This window comes from Canis lupus, chromosome 21 (assembly GCF_011100685.1).
Source record: "Canis lupus familiaris isolate Mischka breed German Shepherd chromosome 21, alternate assembly UU_Cfam_GSD_1.0, whole genome shotgun sequence".
NCBI classification, from domain to species: Eukaryota; Metazoa; Chordata; class Mammalia; order Carnivora; family Canidae; genus Canis; species Canis lupus.
In genome coordinates this window covers 30,493,425-30,508,217 of record NC_049242.1, presented here as the reverse complement: position 1 = coordinate 30,508,217, position 14,793 = coordinate 30,493,425, and the positions used below count along the sequence as shown (strand labels likewise).

Here is a 14,793-nt window from a genome sequence, read left to right as displayed (position 1 = left end):
ACTAATATAATACTGCATATTAATTATACTGAAATTAAAATAAAAAGAGCAGATGTTTGTAATGCGATGTTTGTTCTACCATAGAGATGGATCATTCAGATAAAATTTATCGGGCAGCCCTGGTGGCTCAGTGGTTTAGTGCCGCCTTCACCCCAGGGCCTGATCCTGGAGACCCGGAATCAAGTCCCACATCAGGCTACCTGCATGGAGCCTGCTTCTACGTCTGTCTATGTCTCTGCCTCTCTCTCTCTCTCTCTGTGTCTCTCGTGAATAAATAAAATCTTTTAAAAAAATTTTATCACTGTTAGTAATCCTTACTCTGGGAAAGACCTCCAATTTAGATTCTTCTGCATGGTCAAAAGAGGGACAAAACTTTCTCCTGAGTCCACAGGGTCTCAAGTGCCTTCAGCTAACAATAAATCACATGCCAAAGTTGCACATGAAGACAGGGGGCATCTGTCCTGAATACCTTCACACCTGAGACATAAGTGAATAAAGATACTCATTAAGTTTTTTTATTACTAAAATTAATGAAAATACAAAATACATTTTGTAGGTTATTTCCCAGGATGATTTTGTGTGTGAGAGAGAGCATGCATCTGCATAAACACATGAGCAGGAGGAGGGGCAGAGGGAGAGGGGAAGAGAGAATCTAAAGCAGGCTCCACCCTCAGTACAGAGCCCAATGCAGGACTCAATCTCATGACCCTGAGATCATGACCTGAACCAAAATCAAGAGAGAGACACTTAACCGACTGAGCCAAGCATCCCCTCAGCATGATTTTTATAACTCTTGAATATTCTAAGATAGATTAATATATTTTTCCAGATTTTATTTATTTATTCATGATAGACACACACACACAGAGAGAGAGAGAGAGAGAGAGAAGCAGAGACAGAGGCAGAGGGAGAAGCAGGCTCCATGCAGGGAGCCTGACATGGGACTTAATCCTGGGTCTCCAGGATCATGCCCTGGGCTGAAGGCGGCACTAAAACCGCTGCCACCGGGATTAGAGCCACCGGGCTGCCCCTCTAAGATAAATTAGATAGACTTTTTACTCATGGAACAATGTGCCATAATAAGATTCAAGATGGGCAAAAGGAATGGCTTTATTTTTTAAAAAATGAGAGAAGAGTTGACATAAAAATAAGGTGGGGAAAAAGAACCAAAATGCTATTTCTACTATAAACATATTCCTAGGCAGATCAATTTTAGAAGCAATATATGGAGGTTTAGGACCTGGTAGAAATTACCTTAAAATTATCCATTCAGCCGGCGTGCTGCGGAGGAACGGCTGTTGACCCGCGGGCCTCGGCTCTCGGCTCCCGGCTCCCGGCTCCCGGCTCCCGGCTCCCGGCTCGTCGGCGGCTCCCGCGCTCTCCTCTCCCCCCGTGAAGACGCGGCCATGGCGCTCCGGGTCACCAGGAACACAAAAGTGAATGTTGAAAACAAGGCGAAGATCGGTATGGCAGGGGCAAAGCGGGTGCCTCTGGCCTCTGCTGCAGCCTCCAAGCCCGGCCTGAGGCCAAGAACTGCTCTGGGAGACATTGGTAACAAAGTCAGTGAACAACCACAAGCCAAACTGCCTCTGAAAAAGGAAGCAAAAACTGCGGTTCCTGGAAAAGTCATTGCTAAAAAAATACCAAAGCCTCTAGAGAAGGCACCTGAGCCTGTCCCTGTCCCGGAACCAGAGCTGGAACCTGAGCCGGTTAAAGAAGAAAAACTTTCGCCCGAGCCTATTTTGGTTGATACTCCCTCTCCAAGCCCGATGGAAACATCTGGATGTGCTCCTGCAGAAGAATATCTGTGTCAGGCTTTCTCTGATGTAATTCTTGCAGTGAATGATGTAGATGCAGAAGATGGAGCTGATCCAAACCTTTGTAGTGAATACGTGAAAGATATTTATGCTTATCTGAGACAACTTGAGGAAGAACAAGCAGTCAAACCAAAATACCTACTGGGTCGTGAAGTCACTGGAAACATGAGAGCCATCCTAATTGACTGGCTAGTACAGGTTCAAATGAAATTCAGGTTACTGCAGGAGACCATGTACATGACTGTTTCCATTATTGATCGGTTCATGCAGAATAACTGTGTGCCCAAGAAGATGCTGCAGCTGGTTGGTGTCACTGCCATGTTTATTGCAAGCAAATATGAGGAAATGTACCCTCCAGAAATTGGTGACTTTGCCTTTGTGACTGACAATACTTACACTAAACACCAAATCAGACAGATGGAAATGAAGATTCTAAGATCTTTAAATTTTGGTCTGGGCCGCCCTCTACCCCTGCATTTCCTTCGGAGAGCATCTAAGATTGGAGAGGTTGATGTTGAGCAACATACTTTGGCCAAATACCTGATGGAGCTATCTATGTTGGACTACGATATGGTACACTTTCCTCCTTCTCAGATTGCAGCAGGAGCTTTTTGCTTAGCGCTGAAAATTCTCGATAATGGTGAATGGACACCAACTCTACAGCATTATCTGTCCTACACTGAAGAATCCCTTCTAAATGTTATGCAACACCTGGCTAAGAATATAGTCATGGTGAATCGTGGGCTTACAAAGCACATGACTATCAAGAACAAGTATGCCGCCTCTAAGCATGCTAAGATCAGCACTCTGGCACAGCTAAATTCTGCACTAGTTCAAGATTTAGCCAAGGCTGTGGCAAAGGTGTAACTTGTAAACATGCATTGGAGTATTGTAATATCTGCAAATAAAATTGGCACCATGTGCCATCTGTATATATTATATGTTACCTTTACTTTTAATAAAGCTTGTGGTCCTTTTTAACTTCTTACACCTTAACTCATTTGAATGTGGCTACTTTTCTACTTGAGGATAACCTAAAAGTTGTGTTAAAGGTCTGATGGGGAGTATAAGAAGTGCTTTTCAGTTTGTCGGGACCCAACTCACATACGTAATTGTTATTTGTGTGGTTGCTGTTTTACGTATCTGGCTTTGCTTTCTTAATATGGATTACTATGGTCATGAAGGCATTTAAAGCCCTTCTGTAGGGCATACTGCTCATAAGCCAAATCATCTTGGAGAATATGTAGCCTCGTTCTGCTTAAAAGTCTGCCACTTAATCCCTAAAATCCCCGTTTTCGGTTTCTTCTGGGTGGTAGCCATAACTCTTACGTAGTTTTTACTTCTACCTCTACCACTATTTCTTAAATTATCAATTGTAGCTAGTACCAATTTTTTCACTTGGAAAAATAAGAACTTTATATTCTAATCCTACTGTACTTTTTCATTTTATTGATCAAATAAAAGTGGATCCTCAAAACATACAGAAGTATCTAAAAAAGTTAACTTACTCCTTACCCCCCACTCCTACAGCTCAATCTCATCCATCAGAAGGTACCAACAGTTTGGGATGTATCCTTCATGCCTTTTATAAACACAGACATGCATCTAAATTGTTAGAGGAATTTCTAAGAAATGGAATCATTCTCTACAAAAGCAATTTCTTTTAACATGTAGAGGCCTTGCCTGGACTTGGGCATTCCATTCCATCATACGGATGTGCTGCAGCGTATTCCATCATTCTGCTGGTGACCTTCACATTGCTTTTCCTCTTTGCTCCTACAGACAGAAGTATTTTTCATTAAATAACATACTTTCCTTTCTGTACGCTGGGTTCTCCAGGTTCTGTGTGTTCTAAGTTTTGGCTGGTACTGCCAGGTGACTTTTCAGTGCCCTCAGCAATGTACAAAAGCGCTGGATTTCTCTGCGTCCATGCCAGAGCTGAAGGTAATGATTCTCCATTTCCGTGAATTTGGCAAAAAAATTATCTTGTTGGCTGTTGTAATTTATAATTCTGATGGCTAGTTGAATAAATTTTTGTTGACTACTTCCCAATAAAAAAAAAAAAAAAAAAATTATCCATTCATGGGGGCGCCTGAGTGGCTCAGTCAGTTAAGGGTCTGTCTTCGGCTCAGGTCATGATATCAGGGTCCTGGGATCAAGCCTTGTGTTAGGCTCCCTGCTGGGCTGGGAGTCTGCTTCTCCCTCTCCCCCTCTACCTCTGCATCCCTACCCCTGCTCGTGCATGCACACACGCATGCTCTCACTCAAATAAATAAAATCCTTTTAAAAAATTATTCATACATGTGTATCTCCTGCAAAGTCACTGTGTACCCCCAGGAGTGTACGTAACTCCTTTTAAAGATAGCTTTCCTAGTATATGAATGCTATGAATGCAGGAACTTGGTGTTTTGTTTTGTTTTTTCACTGCTTGTGTTGGATATTTTCTGTTTGTCTCCCTGGATATACTTTCCAACCTTCTCTGTCACAGTATATATCCCGACACTGGGCTTCTTGCCTGAACTAATCCATTTTTTTAAACTTCCTTGCCTCACCCTCCTTCTGCCTATAAAAACCTTCCATTTTACACAACTCTTCAGAGCTCCTTTCTATTTGCTAGATAGGATCCTGCTATATTCATGAATTATTGAATAAAGCCAATTGGATCTTCAAATTTACTTAACTGAATTTTGCTTTTTAACACAAGCAATGTACCTAGCCCACGTAGTAAATTCTCAATAAGTACCTATCAAGTGAAAGACAAAAAGAGGGATAAATAATTGTTCTAAATGAAGGTGAAATCATCCAGGGACACAGACAAAAAAAAAAAAATCAAAGTTCTCTTTTTTACAAACTTATATTGAAAAGACTTAAAAAAGAAAAAAAAAAAGCACAGAACTATGCTGGAGGTAGAAGAGCATGATTGGGAGAGGAGATGCCTGAGTCAGAGTCCTTTCCTGACCTTGAAGGACCTTATAATCTCAATAGCAGGCAGTTCATCTCACTAATAATAGAAGGAAATGAAGCAGGGACGGGAAAGAACACCACATAAAGCAAGTAAGCCAAGCTGGAAACAGCTAGTCATCATTTTGAAAGGGAACTATCACCACAGACAATTATGCTGATTTCCATCCAAACTCTATGTCTCTCTACAGCCCTGGACCACCTCAACTTTATTTTTTTTTCACCTCAACTTTAGATCCATATGTCAGTAACTTATTTTCCTAAATTCAACTGCTTATAGTTTCTTGTTTCCATTTGGAATGTGTTTGATTTACAGTTTTCCTCAATATTCTGATGACTCTAATTATGGAAAACTCATTTTAACTGATTTTAATATGATCACAATTCTGATACCAGAAACCGGCTCTGTCATTGTCTAATCCTTCCCAGAACATTGGATCCAAAGCAGTTTTAAGATCCTGACCTGAAAGTAAAATACATATCATGACTGAGGACAATTCATGAATGAGTACACTTCTAGACATTCAGGATTCCAGGAATAGAACCACAAGTTGGCCTAGGGTCTGACAATTGCTTCCCACTATCATCACCACATTCCTTGCTAAACTCCCTATACTGGCTCCCAAGACATTGCTTCATAGAAGCTTCAACAGAATAGGATGCAGTTGGGCAGCCTGGGTGGCTCAGTAGTTTAGCGCCGCCTTCAGCCCAGTTTGTAATCCTGGGGACCTGGGATCCAGTCCCTTGTTGGGCTCCCTGCATGGAGCCTGCTTCTCCCTCTCTCTTGCTCTGTGTTTCTCATGAACAAATAAAATCTAAAAAAAAACAAAAAACAAAAAACAAAAAAAACAGGATGTAGCTATTCAGAGTACAGGAAAAAGATTATTTCTCTACTTAAAACACTTCAGATACCAAATATGTATGTTTCCACACCAAGCAATTCTCAAATTCCTTATAGATACCAACTGGCAGTTCCACAAGCCAATTCTGATACTAACTACCCAGAGTTAGCATAGACCCCCACAGGTTAAGGGCTCAGTCACCTCACTTCAAATGCCAATTGCCAAATCCCATGTTGTCACTTATGTTTCTAATTAACCAGCTATATATAAAATGAGGATTCTCATGATCACCTCCTCAAATTTGATAATTTGCTAGAATGGCAGGAAAGCACTTTTACTAACTATTACTGGTTTATATAAAAGGTACAACTCAGGAACAGCCAAATGGAAAGATGTATAGGGCAAGGTATATAAGAAGGGGTGCAGAGCTTCCATGCCCTCTTTGGGCGTGATAAATCTCCCAGCACTTCAGTGTGCTCCCCAAACCAGAAGCTCCCTAGACCCCGTTGTTTAAGGGTCTTATACAGGTACAACTGACTAGATCATTGGAGATTGGCGATTAAGTCAATCTCCAACCTCTCCAGAAGGAAGGGAAAGCACCAACCCTCTAATCACTCTAATCATATGATTAGTTTCTCGGTTAACCAGCCCCCATCCTTCAGGAGTCACCTCATTAGCATGAACTCAGGTATGGTTGAAAGGGGCTTTTATGAATAATAAAAGACACTCTTTCACTCCCATCACTTAGGAAATCCTAAGAGCTATTGCTCTTTGAGAGGAACCTGGACAAAGACTAAACACACACACACACACACACACACACACACACTATATCACAACATTACACCCAGGTTCTCTGCAGTAGTGTGGGCAGGTCCAAGGGCCAAGGCCACAGCCAGATTCTTCTTCCAGCATAAGCTATGAAATGTCATGTATAACAATTTTCTACAGACTGGGGTCTTTCTTCTTCAGCTGCTGCAGAGCACTGCAGAACACTGCTTGGGACCACTCTCCTCACCTCTGCCAGACTAGCTGCAGTCACTACCAACGCCACTTCAGGGGCTCAACTTGGACTCTCAGGAGAGTTATTCCAAGTCCTGGATCACCCAGAATACTCAGATTTATCTGAATACCTTCCTTGGAGGTTCAGCTGGACACTCAGAGCCATTTGTTATCTTATGGGGAGGTAGGAGCAATCTGCCCTTCCATAAGGAGGTAAACTATCTATAAAGGATTGTATTAATAGTAATAAAACTAACCAATAGTTAACCTGATTTTTATCACCTTATGTGACAATACTAAACAGTGTCAGTGATGCACTAACCCTCACATAAAAATCTGTTAGACTGAATTCTAAACAGTTGTTATAGTTACTGCTGAGTTATAATAATATCTATGAAGGCTTCAAAGTATCGCTTTTTTTTTTAAGATTTTATGTATTTATTTGAAAGACAGAGAACACAAACAGGGAGGAGGGGTAAAGGGTGAAGGAGAAGCAGATGCCCCCACTGAGAAAGGAGCCTGACCTGGGGCTCAATCCTAGGACTCTGGGATCATGAACTGAACCAAAAACAGATGCCTAACCGACTGAGCCACCCAGGCACCCCAAATTATCACTTTTTAAAACTAATTCAGTAACAAATATTTTATTCTACATGAAAGTTAATTTAAGGAACTATCAATTACAGTCAAACTTGGCCACATGTGTTACTTTTCACGTAAATTCATAAGAATTTATGATCTTCCAAATTCACTTCTGGCACATTTTGGACTCCAACCCTTTTAGTAGAACATAGCCCTATTTTTAAAAGTTAATTTAAAACAATTTTAGTTGCACAAGATTTTTCCAAGTTTCTTTTTAATAAGGTAACGTTTTATATGAGGTCAACAAGACACAAAACTATCTGCAAACCACCAGAATAAGCCTTGAACAACATATAGTAAAACACTGAGGTTTAAAATTGTTCCATGAGGGCAGCCCGGGTGGCTCAGCGGCTTAGTGCTGCCTTCAGCCCAGGGTGTGATCCTGGAGACCATCAAGTCCGATGTTGGGCTCCCTGCATGGAGCCTGCTTCTCCCTCTGCTCGTGTCTCTGCCTCTCTCTCTCTCTCTCTGTGTCTCTCATGAATAAATAAATAAAATCTTTAAAAAAATAATTATAAATAAAGTGAAATTGTTCCATGAATACCAGCTCACAGAAATTGTGGAGAAAGCTACGAACTATGCAACAACAAAATTTAAAGAAATTGACAAAGGAATCAAAATTTGAGGACTACCAGAAGAGACAAGAGATGATGGCTTTCATGGCCAAAAATAATAAACATTTTCACAAAGTGGACACTCCTTCTAAAGCAAAGGATTAAATAACATGTCCGTTCATCTTCTCTTGACTTTTTCAGAAGAAAATCTTCATAAGACTTTACCAATAGAAATTTATGACGAACTTTCAATTGTGGAAATCCTGAAAGCTGGAAGAATCGACCCCCCCCAAAAAATAAGACAAAGATATTGTAAATATTAATAAAGTTTCTAATTTCAGGAATTTATTGTGATATAGGCTTCGTATAAATCTATGCCATGGATTCATATGAGACTTCTCCTGACTACTTCAGGTGAAAGAAACTTTCCAAAATTAAAATTAACAAGAAGCGTTCTGTGGTCACCCATGAGTGATGACAGAGTGATAAGTCTAAGTGTGCTATCTACTGAACGTGAATATGTGAAGACCAGTGTATGAGTCTCCTAGGGATAATTCTTTCAAGGATCTAGGGAAAATTTTGTTCCACGTCTTCCTCTTAGTTTCAGGTGTTTGCCAGAAATCCTTGGTAGTCCTTGGCTCCCAGATGCCTAACTGGCATCTCTGACTTCTTGGTCAGGTGGCATTGTCATTCCCCCTGGGTCTCCAGTCTTCACATGGCTGTCTTCACTCCAAATGTCGGTCTCTCCACTTGTGTTGTTTTGTTTCTTGAGGACACCAGTCATTTGGATTAGATGCGCACTCCACTGCAGTATGACCTCATCTTAATAATTAATTGCAACTCCAATAACCCTATTTCCAAATAAGGTCCTATTCTGCGGGGAGTGCGGTGGAGGTTGGGAGGCGTTGGGGCTTAAGGATCTTCCTTGGGGGGGGAGGGGGAGACCCCATTCAACCCACAACAAGGAATAATTTTTTTTTTATTTTTTTTTATTTTTTTTTAACAAGGAATAATTTTGACAAAATAATTGCGAATTTGCAGACATTAGGACTGTTCAGAAACAGAAACTAGAACGTCACTGAACATTAACACCAATGCACAGGTATGTTTCTCACCTTTTAAAAAAAAAACAACCCACATTGGATGCAATTAAGAAGTATTAACCCATTACTTTTGCCTTTGCTGTACTTTAACTGGAAGGGTTATTGCATTGTACTTCGACAAAAGAAAATGTTCAGCATCTGCGCTTCTCTGAGCATCACTGCTGCTGGTTTCGCTTCCCCGTTATTACGAAAAATAATTTTGTGACCCAAAGACACGCTCGGGGCGTCAGACGCGCGAGCTCGACCCGGGTCCGCCCGCCGGCGGCCGGCGCGGCTCCGGGCTCCGGGCCCGGGACTCCGGGAGGGGGGCGGGGAGCGCTCCCGCTGGGATACTCACTTTCCCGGCAGGCTCCACGGCGGAGCTTCCCCTCGCCCCGGAGGCCGCAAGACTGACGCAGCCCGCGAGAAACAAGACGGCCGCTCGGTCCCACGCTAGAGGGCGCGCGGTTCCCCGGCCCGCCCAGCAGCGCCTGCGGCCCGCCCCGCTCCCTGGAAGGAGCCAACACCTCCTCCCCGCCCTCCCCCAGGCTGCCAGCGAGGCAGCCTCTGATGCTCATGCGCAAACACGTCCACCACGCACGGAGGCACGGCGCATGCGTCCTCTCAAGGCCGTTTCCGAGGCATCTCCGCCCCGCCCCCGCCCCCGCCCCCGCCCCCGCCCCCGCCCCCGCCCCCGCCCCCGTGCGAATTTCCAGTTCCGGCCTCACAGGGGCGGACAGAAGGTGGGGACCATGCGGCTGTCGGTGGCAGCAGCCATCTCCCACGGTCGTGTATTTCGCCGTCTGGGCCTCGGTCCAGAGTCCCGTATCCACCTGCTGCGGAACTTGCTTACAGGACTCGTGCGACACGAACGCATAGAGGCCTCGTGGGCGCGCGTGGACGAAATGAGAGGCTACGCCGAGAAGGTGAGGGGCGGGGCCGCGCCGGGCGGGGGCGGGGGAGGGGGCGGGCCCTTCTCTGCGCCGCGAGCTGCTGGCGGGAGCTGTGGCTGCCCTGGGGGAGGAGGAGGGTACCCTGGCGATCGCTGCCCGAAGTCTGAGCCCCCTGGTACCCCGAGTTGAGCCTTCTTCCTCCAGCCCCTCAAATGGACGACTGCATAGAGCCGCGGAGTTAGGGGTGGCCCGAATTCGAGGTCAAACGAATGGGTTGCCATGGGGCATTAGAGCAGTAAGATTGGCGCCTCCATTCTTGCTCGGGTTGGATCAGTAATGTTATGTCCTCTCAGCTCATCGACTATGGGAAGCTGGGAGACACCAACGAACAGGCCATGCGCATGGCTGACTTCTGGCTTACGGTGAGTACGTCCTGTCTGCCTCCCACGTCCCAGCCTTTGCTCCCTGTGTGGGAGGGGGCTGTAAGAGGAAGGGGGAACTGGACGGAATTAAGCTAAGATTCTTAGGGACAAATGCTGTGAACTAAATGAGAAACGTGTGACTTAACCTAGTTGAATGTTAGGTGAATCAACCTGCACAATTGCCTGTAACCCCTCAGTGTAACTCTGACTCGACCACATTGGGAGGTGGAAGAGTTCGGTGTGAATGTGTCTGGACCCTACTTTTTCCAAGTGCTAAAAGTTAAATGTGTCTCAGCAGTGGTGCCTGACTCTGTCTCTCCTGGATAACTCTCCCCCTCTAGGAGAAAGACTTGATCCCAAAGCTGTTTCAAGTACTGGCCCCTCGCTACCAAGGTCAGAATGGGGGCTACACGAGAATGCTGCAGATCCCAAATCGGAGTAAGCAGGATCGGGCCAAGATGGCAGTGATCGAGTATAAAGGGAACTGCCTCCCACCCCTGCCCTTGCCTCGCAGAGACAGCAACCTTACTCTTCTAAACCAGCTGCTTCAGGGGTTGCAGCAGGACCAGAAAGCAAGCATCCACGGCTCCCACACAGCTCAAACACCAGGGATTTAACAGGAGCCAAACGGGTGTGTGGCATACTCATCAATGCCTATGATCATTTTGGAGCTCTTTTAATCTCTAAGAAGAACTGGAGCTAGAGTTGTTAATGGACAGTCTTAATGGAGCCAAGAAGCTTCTGGGGAGCCAGATAATCATCTCTTTGCAGAGTAGATAAAATTCCTTGTATGAATATATGAATGTATAAGGGTGGGGTTTTTTTCCTCCTCTTGAGATTTTTGGAGAATGAGAACTAATCAAAGGCTCAGTCTCCATGGGTTAGTAAATTCATTGCTTATGTTTCTGGCTCTTGATCTGAGTTGTGTTTGGTTAGCACAGTTTTGTTTTTCTTAATGCCAGTTTTTATGGGGCTTGTATCTTATTATTCCAAACCGGCCTCCAAAGGTGATTGAATTTTGACATCTAGCATAGATACTGAACCCCTGGGATTTCTTAGAGAAAACTTAAGTCCTGACAGGATAGGAGAGTGAACATGTAGAATTGAATCTTCCATAATAATCTGGTACCTTAGGAAACTTGAAGAACACTACAACTATTCCTCTGTTTCTAAGCAGGATCACATATTACCCTCATGTGCTCCTCTCAGCTCTGAATAGGCCTTACAGGAGAGGACCTGAGAACTCAGAGGCACCACCTTTCTGGCGGAAAGGGTGGAAGTGGGTGGAAGCACTCAGTAAAGGATAAGCTCCTTCCTCTTGGAGTGACGGGGTAGGAGGTGGGGGAATAAAGAGAGGGTTGAGGTGGGAGGAGGGTTAGGAAGTTAAATGTGCTGGGAATTTCCTGGAAGTTTTTATTGTTGTCAAATCTGGGCTTCTCTGGGAACTCAGAAAAGGGAAATCCGGCTTCAGAATGGCCAAGGCGTATGAGAAGTAGGAAGCTCCTTTATACCCACTAATTATTGTGAAGCCAGACTTAGCCTAGCCAGGCTGCCCATTCCTCAGGCTCAGAGGTTTGACTAGGATAGTAGCCGTGGGAAGACTTGGAACTATTATCCCTGCCTGTACACTTGACAGCAAGGCCTAACAGTTTTCATATCGCTAGTACAGTGAAAAAGAAGATATTTTATCTTAGACTGGACCTTCACAGTGTATTTGGCCTGCTAAACCCAACCATCATCAGCAAGTAAGGGTGAGGGTGGAAGGGGTCACTGGTCTAGAAGATACTAGCTTCATGGACAGAGCTATTCCTTGCTATTTCACTGCAGCTGCTCTAGTCTTAAGATTCATCTGTTCCCAACAGGGTTCTCCCATCTCCCTCTAATTTGTCCTTCACAGTATTGCCAGAAAGCTCCTTCTGACATATTTTGAGTGACATGGTAGACACTCAAAAGCATTTATTCAATAAACCTACAATTCTGAATGTTTCCCCAAAATTCACCTCCTTCCTGTCCTTGGCATGAACCTCAACTAGATATCTTGGAGTCATCATCCCTGACTCCTAGAGAAAGTACTTCCTTTAAAATTAAAACTACGGATGCCTGGGCGGCTCAGTGATTGAGCATCTGCCTTTAGCTCAGGGCGTGATGCCAGAGTTCCAGGATCAAGTCCCACATCAGGCTTCCTGCAGGGAGCCTGCTTCTCCCTCTGCCTATGTCTCTGCCTCTCTCTGTGTCTCTTATGAATAAATAAATAAATAAATCATTTAAAAAATTTAAAACTAAAAAAAATAAAAAATAAAAAATTTAAAACTACATCTGTTAAGTATTACCATAGGTGGGTTATGATTCAAATCTCAGCTTTTCCTCTTAGTCCCCAGAAACAGATCTCCCTTGGGGGTTTTCAACAATTCCTTAAGTGCATAATAAGCATGTGCTACTTTCCATCATTTTAGTCACTAGGGATATAGTCTTTATCAAGTGTTTGCCGTATGCCAAGCCCTAGGCTAGATACTAAGGATGTAGAGATGAGAAGAAACCACCTTTGCCATCAAGGAGCTCACAACCTAAAGCATCACGTCTGCTGCCATGATGGCTTTAAGGGACACTACATCTTTAATATTTTGGCCCATTAAAGAGTACATGCAGACACCTGGGTGGCTCAGTGGTTGAGCCTCTGCCTTTGACTCAGATCATGATCCTGGGGTCTTGGGATCGAGTCCCACATAAGGCTCCCCACCTGCTTCTCCCTCCGCCTATGTCTCTGCCTCTCTCTGTGTCTCATGAATAAATAAATAAAACCTTTAAAAAAAAATACATGAGTCTAGAATGCTTACTAGAGGCTCAGGGATAACAAGAGAAATAACGATGTCCATTTTCTAATCTGACCTATAAATGGTAACTTTTCACCTGGGTGGACCATGCCCTCATCCATCTAAGCACTTCTTTTTTAAAAAAGATTTTATTTATTCATGAGAGATAGAGAGAGGCACAGGGAGAAGCAGGCTCCATGCAGGGAGCCCAACGTGGGACTCAATCCCAGGTCTCCAGGATCACTCCCTGGCTGAAGGCGGCGCTAAACCACTGGGCCACTGGGGCTGCCCTCTAAGCACCTTTTTAGTAAACTCCAAACCCCCAAGACGGGCCCAGATACATTGGAGTTCCCTCCCTACTTTCAGAGATTCTCTGTCTTGGGCTCTAGTTCTTTACAGCAGGGCTGACAGCTCTGTGCACTTCCTCCAAAAAATAACAAACTTAACTCTAGCCTCAACAAATCAGTGACACAATATAAGCCCAATATCCAAAGGAGACAAACTACAAATGCCAGGCACTGCTTAAACATTCTAATGTCAATTTAAAAATTGAACAAGTCTTGTTGGTTTTATTTCCATGTTTCTCAAATCTGCAGTCACCTCTCCCTAGCTAAAATCCAAAACCTCTCTATCCCAGATTACTGCAAAAGCCTCCCTCCACACTGCAAAGGAAGTAAAAAAACACCTGATTTCTTAATTCCCTGATGATCTCCAGTGCCTCCTCTCCTATGGGGAAAGAGTCCGGTTTCCTTACCTGATCCCCTTGGTAACCAAACATTCACTACTCCATTTACTTCCCTTGCCTCTAATTTTATGCTCAGGAAGGCTGGAAGTCCTTATTTTGACTTTTCTTATGCACAGCTCCCCTTATCATCTTGTATTCATGCAGTATCTTCCACCCGGAGAACTTTCCTTTTACCTACCTGATTTGTACACATACACAGGCATCTGGGCGGCTCCTCTGACCATCCCCACGTAAGTTCATTACTTTGTAAACCTGGGTGCTGCTACAGTATCTCCATAATACACTGAATTTGCCACATTGCATTATAATTCCCTACAGCTGCAGCAGTTGGTTCCCAAACATTCATTAGTTTAAGGTAGTTCTAGTATTTCCATCCCCTTGCTATTAACGGGTTCAGGGATGGGTCGGCCTAAACTAATTTGAGGCAATGAGAATCTGGTCTCTACTGGAAAAGCGTAAAGGTAGCATGTTATTCTGCGTGCCATGGGGAACTGGCTTTAGTATGAAGATGAAGATGACAATGTCAGGTCAGAACAAGTAGAAGAAACTATATAGTAATCTTTAGTGATTATTCTTACTTGCACTGGGTTTTCTTTTAATTGCTACTCAAAGTAGCAATTAACTTGTGCCACTGAACCTTTAGTGTTTCTCAAAAATGTTTTACATCAGAACACTATTCACAGACATGTAATTGAAGTAAAAGCATCACAAAACATTACCTTAACAAATATATGCACATGAATGCTGTCAGTTTTTTTCTAGTTACTTTTTTTTTAAATGCTGATCTCAATTCAATAAATAATCTTACAACTGACTAGTGGATTACAACCTGCTCTTTGAAAAAATACTGATCTGAACCATTATTAGCGACTCACCGCTGCCTTTGCTAGATAAAATCTAGACTTTTCTCATGACACAAAGGCATTCTATGGCCTGGCCCAGCCACCTCTCAGCCTCTTCTACCATTATTGGCTGTCACCCTTTTTAGGAAATACTTGTTCTGTAAATATATCAGACCTTTGT

General features: G+C 43.7%; 1 protein-coding gene and 1 pseudogene across 1 annotated transcript; both read left to right on the top strand.

The window, feature by feature from the left end:
* Positions 1-1,287: 1,287 nt before the first annotated feature.
* Positions 1,288-2,813, top strand: LOC485338 (annotated as a pseudogene).
* Positions 2,814-9,596: 6,783 nt separating this feature from the next.
* Positions 9,597-14,584, top strand: MRPL17 (mitochondrial ribosomal protein L17). Its single transcript, XM_038568914.1, has 3 exons — positions 9,597-9,826; positions 10,147-10,215; positions 10,557-14,584. The coding sequence occupies exons 1-3, from the start codon at positions 9,653-9,655 to the stop codon at positions 10,830-10,832; spliced, it is 519 nt and encodes a 172-aa protein (XP_038424842.1). The 5' UTR covers positions 9,597-9,652; the 3' UTR covers positions 10,833-14,584.
* Positions 14,585-14,793: the final 209 nt, after the last annotated feature.

What these genes read in the sequence shown, in the direction of transcription:
- MRPL17 (XM_038568914.1), top strand. Translation starts at nt 9,653, where the DNA reads ATGCGGCTGTCGGTGGCAGCAGCCATCTCCCACGGTCGTGTATTTCGC. An exon ending in TGAGAGGCTACGCCGAGAAG is followed by an intron (nt 9,827 to 10,146) that starts GTGAGGGGCGGG and finishes ATGTCCTCTCAG; the next exon opens with CTCATCGACTATGGGAAGCT. An exon ending in TGGCTGACTTCTGGCTTACG is followed by an intron (nt 10,216 to 10,556) that starts GTGAGTACGTCC and finishes CTCCCCCTCTAG; the next exon opens with GAGAAAGACTTGATCCCAAA.